The sequence below is a fragment of the Pocillopora damicornis genome, chromosome 14 (assembly GCF_964200805.1).
Source record: "Pocillopora damicornis chromosome 14, jaPocDami1.2, whole genome shotgun sequence".
Classification (NCBI taxonomy): Eukaryota; Metazoa; Cnidaria; class Anthozoa; order Scleractinia; family Pocilloporidae; genus Pocillopora; species Pocillopora damicornis.
Window position 1 is genome coordinate 16621671 of NC_142683.1, and position 19204 is coordinate 16640874.

General features: G+C 37.6%; 2 protein-coding genes and 1 long non-coding RNA gene across 5 annotated transcripts in view; all 3 read right to left on the bottom strand.

The window, feature by feature from the left end:
• Positions 1 to 19204, bottom strand: part of LOC149034742 (uncharacterized) — a 367942-nt gene that overhangs the window by 203182 nt on the left and 145556 nt on the right. The gene's annotated exons all lie outside the window — the stretch shown is intronic.
• LOC149034753 (uncharacterized) lies at positions 314 to 12690 on the bottom strand. The gene is made up of 6 exons (XM_089194451.1): positions 12498 to 12690; positions 10426 to 10577; positions 8364 to 8525; positions 8011 to 8088; positions 7356 to 7423; positions 314 to 6495 (listed from the first exon to the last, which is right to left on the bottom strand). The coding sequence occupies exons 2-6, from the start codon at positions 10520 to 10522 to the stop codon at positions 2056 to 2058; spliced, it is 4845 nt and encodes a 1614-aa protein (XP_089050577.1). The 5' UTR covers positions 10523 to 10577; positions 12498 to 12690; the 3' UTR covers positions 314 to 2055.
• Positions 17064 to 18500, bottom strand: LOC149034754 (uncharacterized). The gene is made up of 2 exons (XM_089194447.1): positions 18048 to 18500; positions 17064 to 17468 (listed from the first exon to the last, which is right to left on the bottom strand). The coding sequence occupies exons 1-2, from the start codon at positions 18486 to 18488 to the stop codon at positions 17064 to 17066; spliced, it is 846 nt and encodes a 281-aa protein (XP_089050573.1). The 5' UTR covers positions 18489 to 18500.

Sequence of the window (19204 nt, forward strand, 5' to 3'; positions counted from 1 at the left end):
CCAAATTGGAGAAATTCTTCATATAGCGCTGTTTGGTGATGTAAAATGCGGTAGAGGGAAGCATATGGCTATTTAGGGGTACATATTGTTGTGACGTGCTGTATAGTTACTGCATTTTACGGATTTACAGAGCTACTCAGGGGTATAATATTGTATTGTGCTGTATAATGATAAAAGTTGCAGTAGAGGGATGTATAGTGCTATTTAAGGGACATATAAGCGTGCGTATTCGAGGAGTTTATTCTACGATGTAAGGACACATGGAGTCGAATAATCGACGGAACGTAAATCCTTAGAATATAGAGACAGATAATGAAAATCAACGCAGTTTTTGTATTTAATACACTGAACATGTCTCTTACACAAAGAATTATTTGAGGCATTAAGTAAAATACGCGCTAAACGGAGACACAATAATGAACCCAATTACTCCCAAGACTGATCATAATTTAAACTCTCCGAAACAGTATTAATACAACGACAAACATGGTGTCAAAAAGAATTCGAGAATATCAAACTGGAGGATAGTTTTTTTTACTAGAAACGTGATGTTACATCGAGTTCTCGGAATAAGCAACAAAAAGAAACACTCATATCAGTTGGGAGAATTTTTCTTCAGAACTTGGGAGTTCATGACTTCATATAAACTAAGGTAAATGAACAATTATCTTTAACTTTAAATAAAAATAGCATCAAAACACTTCACACGAAATACACATAACGGACTCTAATTACAAAGCGTGCTCTAAATACCTAAGTATAAGTTCTTAAAACTGAAAAAGACATCTTCAAATTGTGCCTAGGTAAATTTAAAGCAAAGAAAAAAGTTTCGACAGGTAATTTTCAAAAATTAAAAGTTTCATCCTGAGGCCTGAACCTTTTCAACTACAGACTTAGTTTACATTAATTCATGAACCTTTTCACCAAAATAATTCCTAACGAGGACTACATGGCTTACTTTAACTGCTTCTCTAAGTTATGGGCGTAAAAAATTTCCTACTAAAAACAACAAATTCCATGTCACATACATTAAAAGTCACAGCTATGGAAACTTCAGTTATAGTGAACTCTGCGTCGCTGTTTCCTGGTTTAGATTACATGGACAATTTTTAACCTCTCTCTATTGGTTCCTTAAAGCAAACAGATCAGTGTTTGATAAAACCGACTAAAATTGACCAAACTCATTTGATAACCAGCCTTTTGACCTGTTGTCGGCCTGTTCTCTGAAAAAATTTCGATTTTCGTTTCAACATTTGAAAGAGTCATATTATAAAAGTCAAGTGGGCCGGGCCTACGGGACTAGAGGCTGGCTACACGACGAAAAGTAGGTCTTATGTCTCTAACATATGGTCAGTGAATTCAACAACATCATCTTTGATGTTTACTTCTTCAAATTAGGCTTAGAATGGCAATCTTGGCACTGATAGAATTAGATTGCATTAAAATGGATTAAAAAAATATTAATTAATTTTTCTTGTGAAGAAAATCCTAATTTGTAACAAAGTGATTTATGATGTAGAAAAATCATCAAGTTTTATCAACATATGGCTGCAAATTTTGCAAATCTAAGTTTTGGAAATAGAAAAATTCGCCAACTTTCGCAAATGACGAATTGTTTCTTCGCTTATGAAAAGCTTAGAGCATAAAGGTAATTAAAACCCAGTGGACAAGCTCCTGGTTATGTAAAAGCAAAATTACCTTTAAACTGTTGTCCATACAACTGATTGTAATACAGGAATAGAGCTGAGTGTCATTTTGACGAAAACGAAAATCTCGTATTCGCGTTCAACTACTGTAGGCATTCATAACAGAGGCCTTGTTACATTTCGCTCTCTTCGCGAGCATTTAAATTTGTAAGGGTAAGAAAAAAAGACAATTCCACTGATCAAAATATAATAAAATTTTATTTCTTCACCAAAGTAAAGTTACACATCTCGAGTTCCATTCAACAAAAAGTAGAAAGTAATGAAAAATAGCCAAATTTGCCAAAATAGAGAAACATTTAACCCCTCTAAGTCCATGCGTCATTCTTTTTGAGATGAAAAAAAAAAGTTTTCATTTATTCAAGTTTGTATTCAAATTTTCTCTTTCCTTTGCCATGAAATCAAAAGTGACGTCATCTCCAATCAGCAAAAAGGGAGCCCAGTGTTTAATGTCGCGGAACTGGTCTGATTCTCTAAGGCTTCTCATGGCCAGGTTCAGTGACTCGCTTGCAGGTTTACTTTCGGCAAGGTGTCGATAAAAGCATTTCATGAACTCTAGAGTAGCCTTGTCATCAATCGCCCACAGGGACACCACAACAGACCGAGCACCAGCCCCCATAAAAGCGCGCGCAATGCCAATCACACCTTCAGCCTTGATCTCGCCTCGACCGCTGTGGCAGCAACTAAGTACAACTAGTTTAGCGCGAAGTTGAACATTTAACACATCACGAATCGTTAAAATGTAATCCTCCTTCTTGGTAGACAAAGTAGATGTTCGGTCTGGGTCAGGTGTAAGAGCAATTTCGCCAGTTTCCATACATCCGTGTGCCGCAAAGTGAACTAAGGAAACGGAACTGAGTCTTTTCAACACCTCACGTTTGGTGGCCTGTCTGCCAGTGATTGGCGTGATATTCAGAATTTTTCCGATCATTTCTACTTCTTCTTTAGCAAACGGAAGCTGCTCGAGGACTTTCTCTCCCTCGCTGTTAGTAACCTCGGATACCCACGGATCTCCTACAAGTAACGCACCATTGCTTTTGTGATAATCATCTGGGCAATCGGCAAGGACTCTAAGACTAGTTAATGATGGAACGAGTCGGATTCTGAAAGATTCACACAGGTATTTAGAATTACCATCCTTCAATGCAGCGTAAGGAGCGAGCCACAGGGGTCCATCGGGAATAATGACTAACTCATCCCCTTGAATCAGGTCAGCCACCGGCTTTATAACGTTATCATACAAAGCGCTCAAGCATTTGCTTTGTTGGATGGCAGGTTGAGGGTTGTCTTCTTTAGGTTTCTCATCCACTTTTGAAGGGCTCTCCCTCAAAGCATCCAAAGATCGATTCTCGCATCTCAAAATGGAACGAACACCAAGTTGTGTATAGACACCGAGCATAAACGACTCAAAGGACTGGCTAGCTCCACTATTCTCTGAAACAAAACCTTTGAGTTTACTTTGTCTTAACTGAACTTGTTTTCCTTCGGACACAACCCAAAGATTGACGTCAGCGTTGTCCACTGCCTGAAAGATGGTGTTTGATGGAACGCTTTTTAAAACTTTTGAAAAACGTTTCATCCAAATCGATGTAGACTTAGCAATCACTGCTAAATCTTCATCACCTGCCTTGTGCTGACTTGCTCCACCACAAAAACTGGATTCCATAAGGTCGGACAGAACTTGAGCTCGTCCTTTCTCAGCAACAAATAAGGCTTCATCTATATTACCTTGTTCTACGAGAACTCTCCACAAACCCGTATACGCCATTTGATACTGATTTCGAAAGTTAACTTTCCACTCGTCTTTAGATTTTAGAAGTACTCTCAAGGAATTGAATAAGTTTATGCTAGCCTGGTAATGTTCAACGGCTTTTGGCAGTCCACCCTGCAACTCAAAGACGCATCCTAATAAATAGTAGGCCCTTGCCTCCAAGGATTTGTCTTCGACCTCTTTAGCAATTTTAAGCGCTAATTTGTATGACTCGTTAGCCTTTATCAAATCTCCCTCAGTTTGATACATATAACCAATATTACCGTGGGCATTACCCTCCCCATGCTTGTCTCCTACTTCTTTAGCTATTTTAAGATCTAGGTTGTGGTACTCTATGGCTTTTTTGAAATCACCCAGACTAAAATAAGCATTGCCAAGATTGCCATAAGCACCACCCTCCCCATGCTTGTCTCCTACTTCTTTAGCTTCTTTAAGATGTAGGTTGTGGTACTCTATGGCTTTTTTGAAATCACCCACACTAAAATAAGCATTGCCAAGATTGCCATAGGCCTTACCCTCCCCATGCTTGTCTCTTACTTCTTTAGCTATTTTAAGAGCTAAGTTGTAGTACTCCATGGCTTTTTTGAAATCACCCAGACAGCCATAAGCATTGCCAAGATTGCCATAGGCCTTACCCTCCCCATGCTTGTCTCCTACTTCTTTAGCTATATTAAGATGTAGGTTGTGGTACTCTATGGCTTTTTTGAAATCACCCAGACGGCCATAAGCATTGCCAAGATTGCCATAAGCACCACCCTCACCATGCTTGTCTCCTACTTCTTTAGCTTTTTTAAGATGTAGGTTATGGTACTCTATGGCTTTTTTGAAATCACCCAGACGGTGATAACCATTGCCAAGATTGCCATGGGCGTTACCCTCCCCAAGCTTGTCTCCTACTTCTTTAACTATTTTAAGATGTAGGTTGTGGTACTCTATGGCTTTTTTGAAATCACCCAGACCCTGATAAGCATTGCCAAGATTGCCATAAGCGTTACCCTCCCCATGCTTGTCTCCTACTACTTTAGCTATTTTAAGATCTAGGCTGTGGTACTCTATGGCTTTTTTGAAATCACCCAGACGGTTATAAGCATTGCCAAGATTGCCATAAGCCTTACCCACCGTATGCTTGTCTCTTACTTCTTTAGCTTTTTTAAGATATAGGTTGTGGTACTCTATGGCTTTTTTGAAATCACCCAGACTGTCATAAGCATTGCCAAGATTGCCATAAGCACTACCCTCCCCATGTTTGTCTCCTACTGCTTTAGCTATTTTAAGATGTAGGTTGTTGTACTGTATGGCTTTTTTGAAATCACCCAGACGGCCATAAGCATTGCCAAGATTGCCATAAGTGTTACCCTCCCCATGCTTGTCTCCTACTTCTTTAGCTATTTTAAGATCTAGGTTGTGGTACTCTATGGCTTTTTTGAAATCACCCAGACTAAAATAAGCATTGCCAAAATTGCCATAAGCCTTACCCACCCCATGCTTGTCTCCTACTTCTTTAGCTATTTTAAGATTTAGGTTGTGGTACTCTATGGCTTTTTTGAAATCACCCAGACGGTGATAAGCATTGCCAAGATTGCCATAAGCACCACCCTCCCCATGCTTGTCTCCTATTTCTTTAGCTATTTTAAGATCTAGGTTGTGGTACTCTATGGCTTTTTTGAAATCACCCACACTAAAATAAGCATTGCCAAGACTGCCATAAGTGTTACCCTCCCCATGCTTGTCTCCTACTTCTTTAGCTATTTTAAGATGTAGGTTGTGGTACTCTATGGCTTTTTTGAAATCACCCAGACGGTTATAAGCATTGCCAAGATCGCCATAAGCACCACCCTCCCCATGCTTGTCTCCTACTTCTTTAGCTATCTTAAGATGTAGGTTGTGGTACTCTACGGCTTTTTTGAAATCACCCAGACTAAAATAAGCATTGCCAAGATTGCCATAAGCACCACCCTCCCCATGCTTGTCTCCTACTTCTTTAGCTATTTTAAGATCTAGGTTGTGGTACTCTATGGCTTTTTTGAAATCACCCAGACGGTTATAAGCATTGCCAAGATTGCCATAAGCACCACCCTCCCCATGCTTGTCTCCTACTTCTTTAGCTATTTTAAGATGTAGGTTGTGGTACTCTATGGCTTTTTTGAAATCACCCAGACGGTGATAATCATTGCCAAGATTGCCATGGGCGTTAACCTCCCCAAGCTTGTCTCCTACTTCTTTAACTATTTTAAGATGTAGGTTGTGGTACTCTATGGCTTTTTTGAAATCACCCAGACGGTTATAAGCATTGCCAAGATTGCCATAAGCACCACCCTCCCCATGCTTGTCTCCTACTTCTTTAGCTATCTTAAGATGTAGGTTGTGGTACTCTTCGGCTTTTTTGAAATCACCCAGACTAAAATAAGCATTGCCAAGATTGCCATAAGCACCACCCTCCCCATGCTTGTCTCCTACTTCTTTAGCTATTTTAAGATTTAGGTTGTGGTACTCTATGGCTTTTTTGAAATCACCCAGACGGTGATAAGCATTGCCAAGATTGCCATAAGCACCACCCTCCCCATGCTTGTCTCCTACTTCTTTAGCTATTTTAAGATGTAGGTTGTGGTACTCTATGGCTTTTTTGAAATCACCCACACTAAAATAAGCATTGCCAAGATTGCCATAAGCGTTACCCTCTCCATGCTTGTCTTCTACTTCTTTAGCTCTTTTAAGATCTAGGTTGTGGTACTCTATAGCTTTTTTGAAATCACCCAGACTAAAATAAGCATTGCCAAGACTGCCATAAGCGTTACCCTCCCCATGCTTGTCTCCTACTTCTTTAGCTTTTTTAAGATATAGGTTGAGGTACTCTATGGCTTCTTCTCCATGATTATAGAGACCTATGACTTTCTTGACATCACCTGAACTTGCACTACCGTGGTCATGACTAATAGGATCTTTTTTCTCCATGGACTTATCTCCCACTTCACTGACAGACTGAAGTCTTAATGACAACAAGATCCTATTGTTTTTGTCAATCTTTTTTATGTTAAGGGTTAAAAATGTGCAAAAAACAAAAAAGATTATGTTTCTGATCATATTGATATGTAATAGTCCATTTTAACATTTGCGTGCTTGGTTCCTAAGCCTCTGAACAAGAGCGATGATTAAGGGTGACCTTGTTATGATAAAAACATTGCTGATTTTTAAATGCAAACTACTTTGTTATTATCGTTTCTAGATACTGGTCTCTATTACAACAAGGTCACCTTCAGCCTCACGCTAAATCAAAGGCTTGGAAACTAATTACACAACTATAAAATGGCCCATTAGGAGGGCTTTGCATGAAAGGTATATGATTTATAACATTCAGTCTTAAAGTCAGTTATGAAGTAAATCTACACTTCAAAAAAATGTTTTTTCTGTGTGCAGCCTCAAAATTAACGCGAAATATCTAGATTTAATCCCTAGTTTCCAAAAACTGAGCAGCACTTGTTCAATTTTTAAATTAATATAGCTTTAACATCAGTGTTGAGAGTAAAAAAAAATATATCAATTTGAAAATAGTTAGTTGATGCAATACTGAATTCTCTGTACTAACATTACAAGAATCGTATGGTTGACAGTAAGGATAATTACAAATTTGGTCTGAGAAATTAAAGGGTTATTTAAAATAATGTACCAGTTATTGGCATGGATAGTAGAACTAAGTCAAATTGGCTAAAAGGAGTAATATCATTAGTCATGAGGTAATAACTTCTCCTATGTTTTTAATCTCACACACTTAAAGTATATGAGCTGACAAGTTCCCATCATAATTTCTCCCTTGAAACATCAAATGATGGAAACTTTTTCCATTATACCCACGGTTAAAAATGAACGATTCCTTCAAAGGATACAGCTAGTCCCTTATCACACCAAGTGATTGCTTCTTCAAATCTCTTCAGTTCAACACAAGCAGTGGCTCCTGTAGGCAACAACATAAAGAAGCATATTATTACTGTAGCTCAATTCTGAGAAAAGTTCCTGAAACCATTGAAATCATTACAGACCAGAAGAAAAAAAGACAAAACAAAACAAAACAAAAAAACTGAATGGAAAAGAATAAACAGGTCCTATTAGGTTTCAGTTACATTTATTTAGCTTTTAAGACAACTGAAACTTCTAAGAATATTTAAATTGGGACCAATAATTCCTTACCTAAAGAGTTCCATAAGTCCTGATCCTTACTTCTTTTTAAAACAGCTAGATATTGACTTAACATATCTCACACCTGTGACTACCTCACTCAGTGAGCTTAAGGAACTAAAATACTCGTGCTGAAATTTTGCTTTGCATTCCCCATTGAGTTCTTCATCCAGCTCAAAATAATATTCTCATCAAAATTAATGGAAAGTAGTTGCATAGCAGTCAAGAGCTGGATTCAAATGTACACCAGGGTGGTCTCGACCTCTAAATTAATGTTAATTTAGACAAGATTGAACTCCTCATTTAACCTTAGAGTGTTGAGTTATTTTTTATTATTACTGTTATAGCACAGCTAACATATCTAACCTCTCACAATTGCCTTAAGGAAAGTTGGATTTAACTCAATGGCTGCTTCTGCATCCCCTAGTGAATCCTGGTGATTTCCTGTTATCAAAATAAATATCTCTGATTAGCCATACATGTAGCACCACTCCATTACAATAATTTTGAGAAAAACTTGCAATGCTCACTGATATCTGGGGTAAGAGGTTACTTCTTTGTATATTTAAGAGGCCAATTAAAATAAGATGTATATTTTTCTGGGATGCATCAAAAATTATCACCAGAAAACTCAGAAAACATCTCAGAAAACTACTACTGACAACTCAATAGCTTTAAAATAGAAAAAAAAATGCATATTAAAGCTCTCATCATCTTACCAAGTTTAAAATGTGCAATAGCCCTGTTGTTGTGCAGTTTGGCCTTCAGTTCTTTCTCATTGCAGTTCATTTTAATTCCTTTGGTGTAAAAATGAATAGCATTGATGAAATCTCCTTTCTTGAAGGCCTCATTACCCTCATTCCTATAACCATCAGCTGCGGCTGCAAAGAAAAAATAAAAAATAATTTTGTCAAAGTCTTTGGTTGTAGTTAATTAGTGTATAAGCAACGCTACCAAGATCTGGAGATTTAAAATCTGAAGATTTTTCCTCTTGTGCCAGTGACCACTTTTGCACCTGCCTGACTTGACCCATCCCTGAAAAGCTTAGAGAATGTGTGCAGTCCCCCCCTCCCTGCCCCCTTCACAGGACACACTCCATTCAGTAAATTCATGAGAGATTTTTTTGTTGAAAGCTCAACTAAGCAGACTCAGTTGCTGTTGTGGTTGTTGTTGTTGCCGTTGTTGTTGTTGTTGTTGTTTAGAAGAAAGTGTAATCCCTACTTTCAAACAATCTAAGTGTAATCAAGAAAATTAGAGCCTCATTCTGTGCCTGTGAGACTCCCTGATAATCAGGGAGAGTTGGCATATTAATATATAGATTTAGCCAAGCCTAAAAGCAGAGCTTGTTTTTTTCTTTTCTTTCCCTGCACGTCTCAACGCCTTGCCCCGGCCAGGACTAGAACCCGGGTTGTCTGACTCGGAGCCCAGTGCACTGACCGCTGGACTACTGGACAAAGCAGTGGCATTGGCATGCCTGCGGTACAGTTGACCACACATGTTAAAAGTAGCACCTTGTACGGTTGTACATCCAAATCTTTTCGGCTTGATAGGTTACTACTATTTTGTATAATTATGGGACTATGCTCTGCGAGCTCCGCTATAAGTGTAGAAGAGTCTATAATGCCTTTAATACATTTAGACAGCTTGTTAATGAGTCAATAAGATCCAAATGTTGTAATCATAAAAACCAGAAGCAATATATTACTTATAGAAAAATAGTTATTATATAAATGATAAGAATAATGATAAAGAAGATGAGATTAATATTTATAATGATGTTAATAATGTGGGTGACAACAGTGGTAATAATAATTATGAGAATTTAACATCACTCTATTTGAAGCAAACCCCTGGGCATTTAAACTTTTGGAGATAGGTTTCCTAAAATTTCTATTCCACAAGCAAAATCAATAATGTGTTCAAATGCCCGACAATTTTTATGCAAAAAAAAAAAAAATTAGCAACCTGACTTTCAACTAATTGACCAAGCTTTAAAACCTAGACCTTTTAGACTTTTTTCTTCTCAGCCATTTGTTAGTGAAAGTTCACTATCAACCTGTAATGTATTTATGGATTTATAACACAAACAGTACACAACACCTTTGAAAGGAATCCAACACGTTGTTTTAATTATCAACATCACAACACACATGCTCTGATATACAAACAAGAGGGGTGGGGAGGGTAGACTTAAACATTTACAAACAATACACTACCTTAACCCTTTAAACCCTAAGAGTGACCAATGATCACCAACTTAAGAAGCATTGATCTTCAAATGACTTCTCTTTTTCAGTACCACAAGAAACATACAAAGAATAGTATGGAGAATATGGATACTGATGTTAGGGTGTCAAGGGTTAAACACCTCCATATTCAATGATATAACACTTGCACTCTACTGGAAATTGGTTGCTTGGGGGAAGTTGAAACTTTCAATGGATTGTTGCATAATATAATGGAAAGATAATGATGATGATGGTGGTACTTATGATGCAAACTTACAAAATGGATGTTATATGATGATCAAATAAAGTCTTTTCTTATTATAACTTTGTGTACTTGCTTTGAACTTTGAGGAAAGAAAATAATATGTCATAGATCCTCTCAGTCAATGAACAGCATATTGTAATCATAGAAGAGAGTCATGACTGGCCAAATATCCTTTAAAGTGGTAATGCAATGTACTAATATCATTCTTCACATCTGCTTACATTCTTGAAACTGGTGGAATAGAAAATGTTTTAACAATGACTGAAGCCAAAGTTGAACCTAGCTCACCTCGTAAAGTGTCCTTGTCAAAATCTGGAGCATTTTCTTCATCAGGTAAGTCTTCATTTTCAGATGGAACCTTAATTGGACTTCTTTCTTTAGCCATAGCAACTGTAAGGGGATGCTTCCTTCAAAAAGTTGCTGTTTTAAGTCATCCTGGCCTGAAAAAAAAATGGTTGCAAATGGTAAAAAATTAGCTCAACATATTACCCAATTCTAAACTAAATATTTTTACCCTTCTGAGAATGGGAGGGATACATAGACGCAAAATCACAAGCAATTAATATTAATAGCATATTTAAAGCAGTAAAAGAACAAAAGATATATATACTGAAGAAAACAAGCATTAATATTTAAATACACAGTAATTCACTTCTCATTACAATAAATTTCAAGATTTACCAAAGACATTCCTATGCAATTGACTGAAATAAATTTGGAAAAAATCAACATCTGTGCGTTTCAAGTTTATATAATTTGTAACAGTAGCAATTTAAATCATTTAAACTAAGAGGTGGTAGGTAGTTGGGTCACATCTGGATTTGAAAAGTGGCCCATCCAGGGCCTGAGCTTTACTTAAACCTGGTTTCCTTACATGAAGCAACTGGGAGTATTACTACCCAACCCTGGACAGGATGCAAGTCCATTCCACTGTCATCCCCCCCCCCCTTCACCCCCCTAGCATTTTATCAGGTTTCCCTAACTAATATTTGCTACCCATTTATACTCCTGGGTGGAGACAGACACTGTAAGAGTAACCCAGACCTCTTAATCCTGAGTCCAGCACAGGCCAGGTTATAAATGCAGACCTCCCGACCCTGAGTCCACCTCACTAATCATAAGAACACCATGTCTCCGCAAGAGGGGAGAGTTTATGATGAATCCTTTGTCATAAGGAACAAATTAATTACAACACCAAAGAAAAATTCTCTTATCTGATTTTTAAATAGGGATTACTGGTCAAAACTTATAAAAGATATATTTATTTAATTCAATTTCCTACAGCTGAGCTGACACCCATATTCGTAAAGGTGATTGTTGGTTCATTATTGCTGGAAAAACAGTGAAATATATATACATGTTTTATGATTGTCTGTAAGGTGTGATGATGTTCTTTGTGGAAAAATCCTGACCAAGTAAGAACCAATCAGAACTTTACATTTACCCCATGACTATCTTGCCATGTAATAACATAAATTATCACCAAACACACACTTAGATGCATGCAGCCTCATGCAGAAGTAAACCAGTTTTGATTAAAAAAAAATTGATCGGAAACATTCAGTTGATGTGATTATTGATTGATCATATATTAATTAGCAGATGACAAAAGGTAAAACTTTACTCAGATACCAATCAATCATTACCAGTTGATGACATGGATTCATAAAACTCGAATGCAGTTAATTGAAAGGACGCTTGCAGTAAATCACTGGCTGACTTTTGAAGAAAAACCAACTTGTCTTAATATTTAACAAGGAAATCAGTATAACAGTACAGTTTGGAAGGACAATCTAAGCAGTCTATCGAAAAGAAAAAATTACTTTCAAATTATAAAATGATAAACATAAGCACATGAAATACGCTGAAAATGTTTATCGCTCTTTGATCAAATGCATCATATGTACGGGAGCAAATTAAGTTAATACAAACATGAGCCCGACAAGAAAGCTAGCGCCAAACGAAACTGAAAGTGTTTCGATCAGCAGCGCTTGCACTGAATCAAATCGATATTATTTGCATACTCCTTTAACTCTCCCGAGTCACTTATTTTGTCCAAGGTAAATGCCAGGTATTGCCTGCGAATTTTTGTGAATTCGATAGCTGTAACTTGTTCAAACAAGCTCAAATTAATAAGTTTATAAGCAACACGAAGCGGCAATACAATTAATACACGCTAGAATAAAGTAAAAGTTAGCAATCCTCGTCACCTAACTGCAGGAACGTCTTTCATTGTCGGAAATTAGAGAAAGTTCGGACAGATGAGAAACATTTGAAGGAGGAAATTTTAACTAAAAGAATTCGAAACAAAAGTATTTACCTTCAATTAAAAAAAATCTGATACAAACATGCGTTCTTACCTCTGTCGCGGAAATAGAAGGCACGTTTGACTGTTTTCCGACCTTGCTTCCTCAATCCGTCATGAAAAAGTTTCAAAGAAAGTCATTAAGACTGAGAAAGTACTAAGAAAGACACGAAAGCTATGTCATGGAACGGAGAATCGCAACAGCGCGTTGTGAAAATGAAACAGGGAGTTCTTTGGCCCATAAGTCTGTGCAAGCTAAAAGCCGGAAATTCTTCAACTCACATTGAAACAGGAGCCCACTTAAGAGCGGCTGTCATCGCCAAAAATACAAAAATAGAATTGGTTTGTAATAACCGATGGGGTCTAATTATCTTTTGGAGAACGATTTATCTTATCCCAAGAGATTTATTTAAAATACAAATGGACAAGTCGCTTTTGGTGAAATGAAATATTCAATTCAGGAGCTGTGTAGCCACCCCAGTTGAACTGATTCAATAAAAACATCAGTGGCCAAGTATTTACTGAAATGATTCAGTGTCGAAATGACAAACGGTTCAGCTAACTGTACTTTGGTTCGGTAACTTGACACAAACGGTTCAGAGAAGTGTGAAATGGCTTTAGTCATCGGCAAATGATTAATCGTAAGCCGCAATGGTTTAGCATCGCATCAATCTACTCTCCGTAAAGTGAAATAGTTTAGCGTGACCCCAAATGGTTTAGCGTGACGACAAATGGTTTAGTACAACCGGAATGACTTAGTGTTACAGCAGTTGGTTTACGCCGTAACCGCCAAAAATACAAAAGGCAAATGGACAAGTCAAGCTTGAAATGGAACAGCATAAGAATCTAAAAGGCGCCTCAAAACTGTAAAAACTATATAATTTTTAGGCGCCCTTTAGCTGTGTTTCGCCGTCTTAAAACAATGAATCGCTTTATCACGTTTCCTGGCTATGGTCCTTACTGTCTAGACGGTAAATGTGATGTCGTGTAAAATGATGCATTTTATCTGTATTTTTCTTATTCCTTTTGTTTCAGATTCTTATTTTATATCGAGGTAGAAAAATGGGGAATTCTTACCATGACCAAGGTAAGAATTCTCCATTTAAGGTACAGCAGTTTTCACTTAAAGAAACTGAAAAGAACAAAAGAACAATATTTAGAACTAGCTAATAGTAATTTAAACTCCCAACGTGGTTAATTAAGCCGCTACTATTAGAAATTTTACAACCTCAAGATTAAGTCTCTAATAGTTGCGGCTTAACTTAGTTTTAACAAACTATAAAAATTGGAGTAAAAAAAAATTTGTGGTTTGAAACGATAGGAAAATATATCATTGTGAAATATAAGTTTAAGCTTACTTTCATTTTCAGTAACTGATTATTGAGCTACTGAACGTTCAGCAGCTCGATAAAAACAGTTTCATCCGAAATATCATTTACTCACTGATATTGTGGCCAGATGATGAGGGTATAAATTTATTCGCTAAAAAGCTAAAATAGACAGATGTGAAAAAGGTTATTACCGGAGTGAGGCTCTCTGAGTCTAATGAACGAGGCTACAGAAATAATTTGTTCCTGTGTTAAACGTCGAGTGGACGGCGTGGCGAATACCTCGTTCTGGCGAATTTCGCGCCAAATTCGATCTGAATGACGTAAGGTTGTGACGTTGGACCCCACATAGACTGTTTCATTTCAAGCTTAACTTGTCTATTTCCCTTTTGTATCTTTGGCGGTTATTGCGTAAACCAACTGCTGTAACACTAAACCATTTCGGTTTGTAGTAAACCATTTGTCGTCACGCTAAACCATTTGGGGTCACGCTAAACCATTTCACTTTACGGTGAGTAGATTGATTCGATACTGTACCATTGCGGCTTACGATTAACCATTTGCCGATAACTTAAACCATTTCACACTTCTCTGAACTGTTTGTGTCAAGTCATTAAACCAAAGTACAGTTAGCTGAACCGTTTCTCATTTCGACACTGAACCATTTCAGTTAACACTTGGCCACTCGTGTTTTTCTTGAATCAGTTCAACAAGGTTGGCTACACAGCTCCTGAATTGTATAAACATTTTTTGTTCGAATATTTCATTTCACCAAAGGCGACTTGTCCATTTGTATTTTAAATAAATCTCTTAAGGTAAGATCAAGTGTCTCAAGAAGACAATTAGACTATATCTGTTACTGATTACCTACCAATTATATTTTTGTATTTTTTGCGGTGACGGCCGCCCATAGATGTAATTTAGAAATCCTACAGCTAAACTTTTGAGAATATAACTTACTGTCGAGAAAAAAATTATGACCTAAAATGAAGAAGACTTGATAGAAATGAATCGGTTGATGACAAGGCGAGGGTGAGAAGAAGAACCAAAGTCGAGAATGAAAGAACAAACATTAGCTGATAAAGAATTGCCTTGTAACCGGGGAACTGTAGAACATTCCGAAAAGCAACAACTGAGCCAGCGGTGAAAATAAACATGCGAAGCCAGCTACACTATTGTTAGCTGTTCTGAAAAAGGGAAAGCGGCATTTTATTGCACTGATATGCGGTGGATTGGACCCTAATGCAAGCAACATCACGAATCATGTTCGGAAGTGCCCTAACTAGTTGCCATAGCAACAACAAACTGAAGACCACTGGATAAAGGAATTTCGTTGTCTTGGCCAGATTAGTATTATTTTGGCTGATTTCCGTATCTGTGGCTGATCTATTTCGGGGCAGGCTGTCATGATGGTAACGCCAAAACCACCTGTAGAAGAAAAAATATAAGATAAATTGAGAGGTTGCTTGAGTCAATTTTTGTGGGGCATCTGCTGTTGGCCTTTCAGAACCCCTACCCCATTATAGTCTATTGTATGGCTAATTATCGACCCCCATCTTAGTCACTTTTGGTTATACGCGCTGGTAACGACCTTCTAACTGCGAACTTTCCGTCATTTAATCCCTACTTTCTCAGAATTTTCTTACCCCCAAAATTTCGAAAATGTGCGACCCCATTATTGTAATTAACTCTGTTCAAACTGTAACTCTGTTCAAAATGTTATAGTCAATAGTCAGTTCGGTCGTGATCGTGACCTATAACTAGGAAGCACACCCCACGGGGTGGTCATACATGCAGCTGTGCCTCTGCTACGATCTACATACAGCCGGAATACACAGTGCATGTTCTTGTAGTAAAGTAACTGAAGCTTAAAGCGAACCTCGTAAGTAGTCTTCATTAACATCCTGACTAATTTCTTTGTCAGCTGTTTCAACGTCCACAATTGAAACTTCAGTTGAAATCCTCTCCATAGCCACTAAAGATGTGAAGAAATGTTTGCTACTAAATTTCTGTCTTAACGCTATCATATAAAAAGATGACTACAACAGGTAGCAGTAGCCATCAACTCAACTTAGCCTGAATTAATGCGTGACTTTTGTCACGAAGCATCTCCATTCCTACGAGTTCTCACGTGGTCTCGCTAGATGCCGATATCGAGTCACGCACTTCTTAAAAACAGACATTCTAAAGCAGGTATTTATTTTACGAAACTCTTTTCAACTCGCATTTACTTTTATTTTTCACAAGTTTCTTTGCGGAACTTTATTGTTTCTTGCTTAATGGAGTGACAGACTGTCACGCACTAACGTAGACACCACTATTATAAAATATTCACTAAAGTAAACTACTGTTGATTTGGTGTTGCACTCAGGCGGAAATTATTTCGCTGCGCGTTTGAAGACTAATCTTTCACCGCTTAGAACAGACAGATGGAAATGTAGACTCTCCATTAGCAAAGAAATTTTAGATAAGATTAAAACCATTCCAATTTTCGCGCGATGGAATCGATGACTCACGCCCGAGATTCTCCTGATTGACACGAACACTCATGGTGCCACTTGGAGTTAAACGCTCTTCAAGTTGAAAGCCGTTCACTGCAACGATTTTGCACAATAAATATGTGCATTGAGGATGCGCAAAACCTTTGAATCAAACTCACCTTTTATTGGTTTAAACACTGAATTAGTTGTGTTTGAACGCGCACGTAACAAAAAGAGCAAGCAAATAAAAATATAATAAGTCTCAGTAATTAAAATGAAATGAAATTGGTATATTAGGATTTACACCCGTTTATATGTTAAGGGAAACATCTAAGAAGTAACTAACAATTTCGCTTGAGATACGAAAACACGAATATTATGCCATGTGCATTTTTAACTAGAGAGATGGCGAATAGGCTATTTACAATTCGTTTAAGCCATTTTCTCTGTCGTTCGCATAGATAGAAAATAATAGAATTCCTAATAGGACATTTCGATTAAGTGTCTTGAAACCAAAACAAAAGTTTTTACATCGGCAAATCAGTGGAGAGGAAATAGTCTCAAAGAACCGATACGAATTCAAGGTAAAACCGAGCGTGGAAACACGCGAGGGTACGAGTCGCGATTGGGTTTAGCGTTGCATCTGATTAGTTCCGAAGGGAGCGAGAGTTTTTTGGATCAATCACAGAGCGTGGTGAAGCAAATATCGGATTACTTTCGACACTGAATCGAAAATTGCGCCTAATGAGATAAGAGGCCGTCACTCCCACCAATCTATACACTCTCTGATTTACTGCTCTATCATCTTTGTTATCACTGCAAAGGTGCTTGGTTAGAGAGAATATTCTTATCATCAATGAAAAGTTTCTGCCAAAAGAAACTCGTCATTTTGAATCTGAAAGTGGTTGTACCAAAGTCACGCAGAAGATCATCTATCATTTCAAAATACTCCGAGTGTTGTGCTCCCATAGACCGATGCACCTTATGAACTTGAACAGTAAGTTCCAAAATGGTGGCGAGCAAGTTCATTAAAGAGATGGCAAATAACACCAGCACGGAAAGCTTTGACAACACAAAGATATAATTGGGATGTTGACGCTTCAGAAAATTCAACTGTGTATAATTCAAGTAGCCAACAAATATAGTTCTTAGAATATAATTAAAAGCCAAACCCATCAATATCATCCAGGAATTGATGGATTTGGCAGATATAGCGAGCTTGACGTATCTGGTCAAGGATACAAACAAAAGAATCATCAGAGTCCAAACCCATCAATATCATCCAGGAATTGATGGATTTGGCAGATATAGCGAGCTTGACGTATCTGGTCAAGGATACAAACAAAAGAATCATCAGAGTCCAAACCCATCAATATCATCCAGGAATTGATGGATTTGGCAGATATAGCGAGCTTGACGTATCTGGTCAAGGATACAAACAAAAGAATCATCAGAGTCCAAACCCATCAATATCATCCAGGAATTGATGGATTTGGCAGATATAGCGAGCTTGACGTATCTGGTCAAGGATACAAACAAAAGAATCATCAGAGTCCAAACCCATCAATATCATCCAGGAATTGATGGATTTGGCAGATATAGCGAGCTTGACGTATCTGGTCAAGGATACAAACAAAAGAATCATCAGAGTCCAAACCCATCAATATCATCCAGGAATTGATGGATTTGGCAGATATAGCGAGCTTGACGTATCTGGTCAAGGATACAAACAAAAGAATCATCAGAGTCCAAACCCATCAATATCATCCAGGAATTGATGGATTTGGCAGATATAGCGAGCTTGACGTATCTGGTCAAGGATACAAACAAAAGAATCATCAGAGTCCAATAGGAGGGAAGGAATTTCAGCTGATGTAGGATGGCTTTGTATCCAAGAAAACCTGGAACTTTCTGCAGTGCCAAGATGATGATGATTGTGAAAACAGAGAGTGTAGCAAGCCATGTTATCACCAGTTCTTCGGAATATGAAAACACCGCGCCTTTCTCACAAAAATAGACAGTGGAATTGTCTTTGAAACAATTTACACTGCGAATCATGTACACACATGGGCCACCAATATTCCATAGTAACAGAAAGGTAAAGCCTACAGCCCACAGTTTGATGGATCTTTTGTTTTGCCTGTCTTCGTTTGGAATAGGCAGGTAATAGCTTGAGCGGTGCAGGAGTGATGCATGCTCGTCTATGTCCACACGGGTTGTCATCATAAAATCTTCCATAAATATTCGTTCAATCACTTCGTTACTGAAATACAATACACTGATCTCTCCTTAAAAACTGGTGGTCCTTTGATCAATACTGAGGGATAAAAAAGAATCAAAGCAGAACTTTTTAGATGTACGTCGTTAGTTTCGCTTCATAGTAAATGGAAATGTTGTTTTGATAGGCGCGTAATATATTAAGCACACAATTATTAAGAAGCACTTAACAACAATGATTCAATGCTGTGTAGTTTAGGAATTTTTCATAACAGTAAGCCGTGAAGACTACAACACCATCGTACTGAATGAAAAAGTTATGAAGTAAGAGGGCTCTGAACTTTGAGAGAGCTAAGGTGCTGAAAGTTTATTGTGTAAGAGTTCTCTGTGTTAAACTGAGAAAAAAAATATAGAAAAAGATCAGCTGGTGCGAATTCTTACCTGGTCCGGTAAATGTGGTAGTCATAGCTGGGCCAGTTATTTTGTTAAAAAAAAATCCTTATGTCCCAAACAAACTTATCATTTTAAAGGACTAAGACAGACGAGCAGCGAAACAACAGAAGAAGCACAACGTGAGTTCTGTGCGGAAGCTAGAAATGGTTTTCAATTTTTTAAACGCCGTTTCAGGGTAGACATTACAGAACTGATCACTCAGATCATATGATTGCTTTCTAAATATTTAGTCATTATTTTAGAGAGTAAAGCCAAGGTTATTTTGTCTTTATTAGGAACATTCA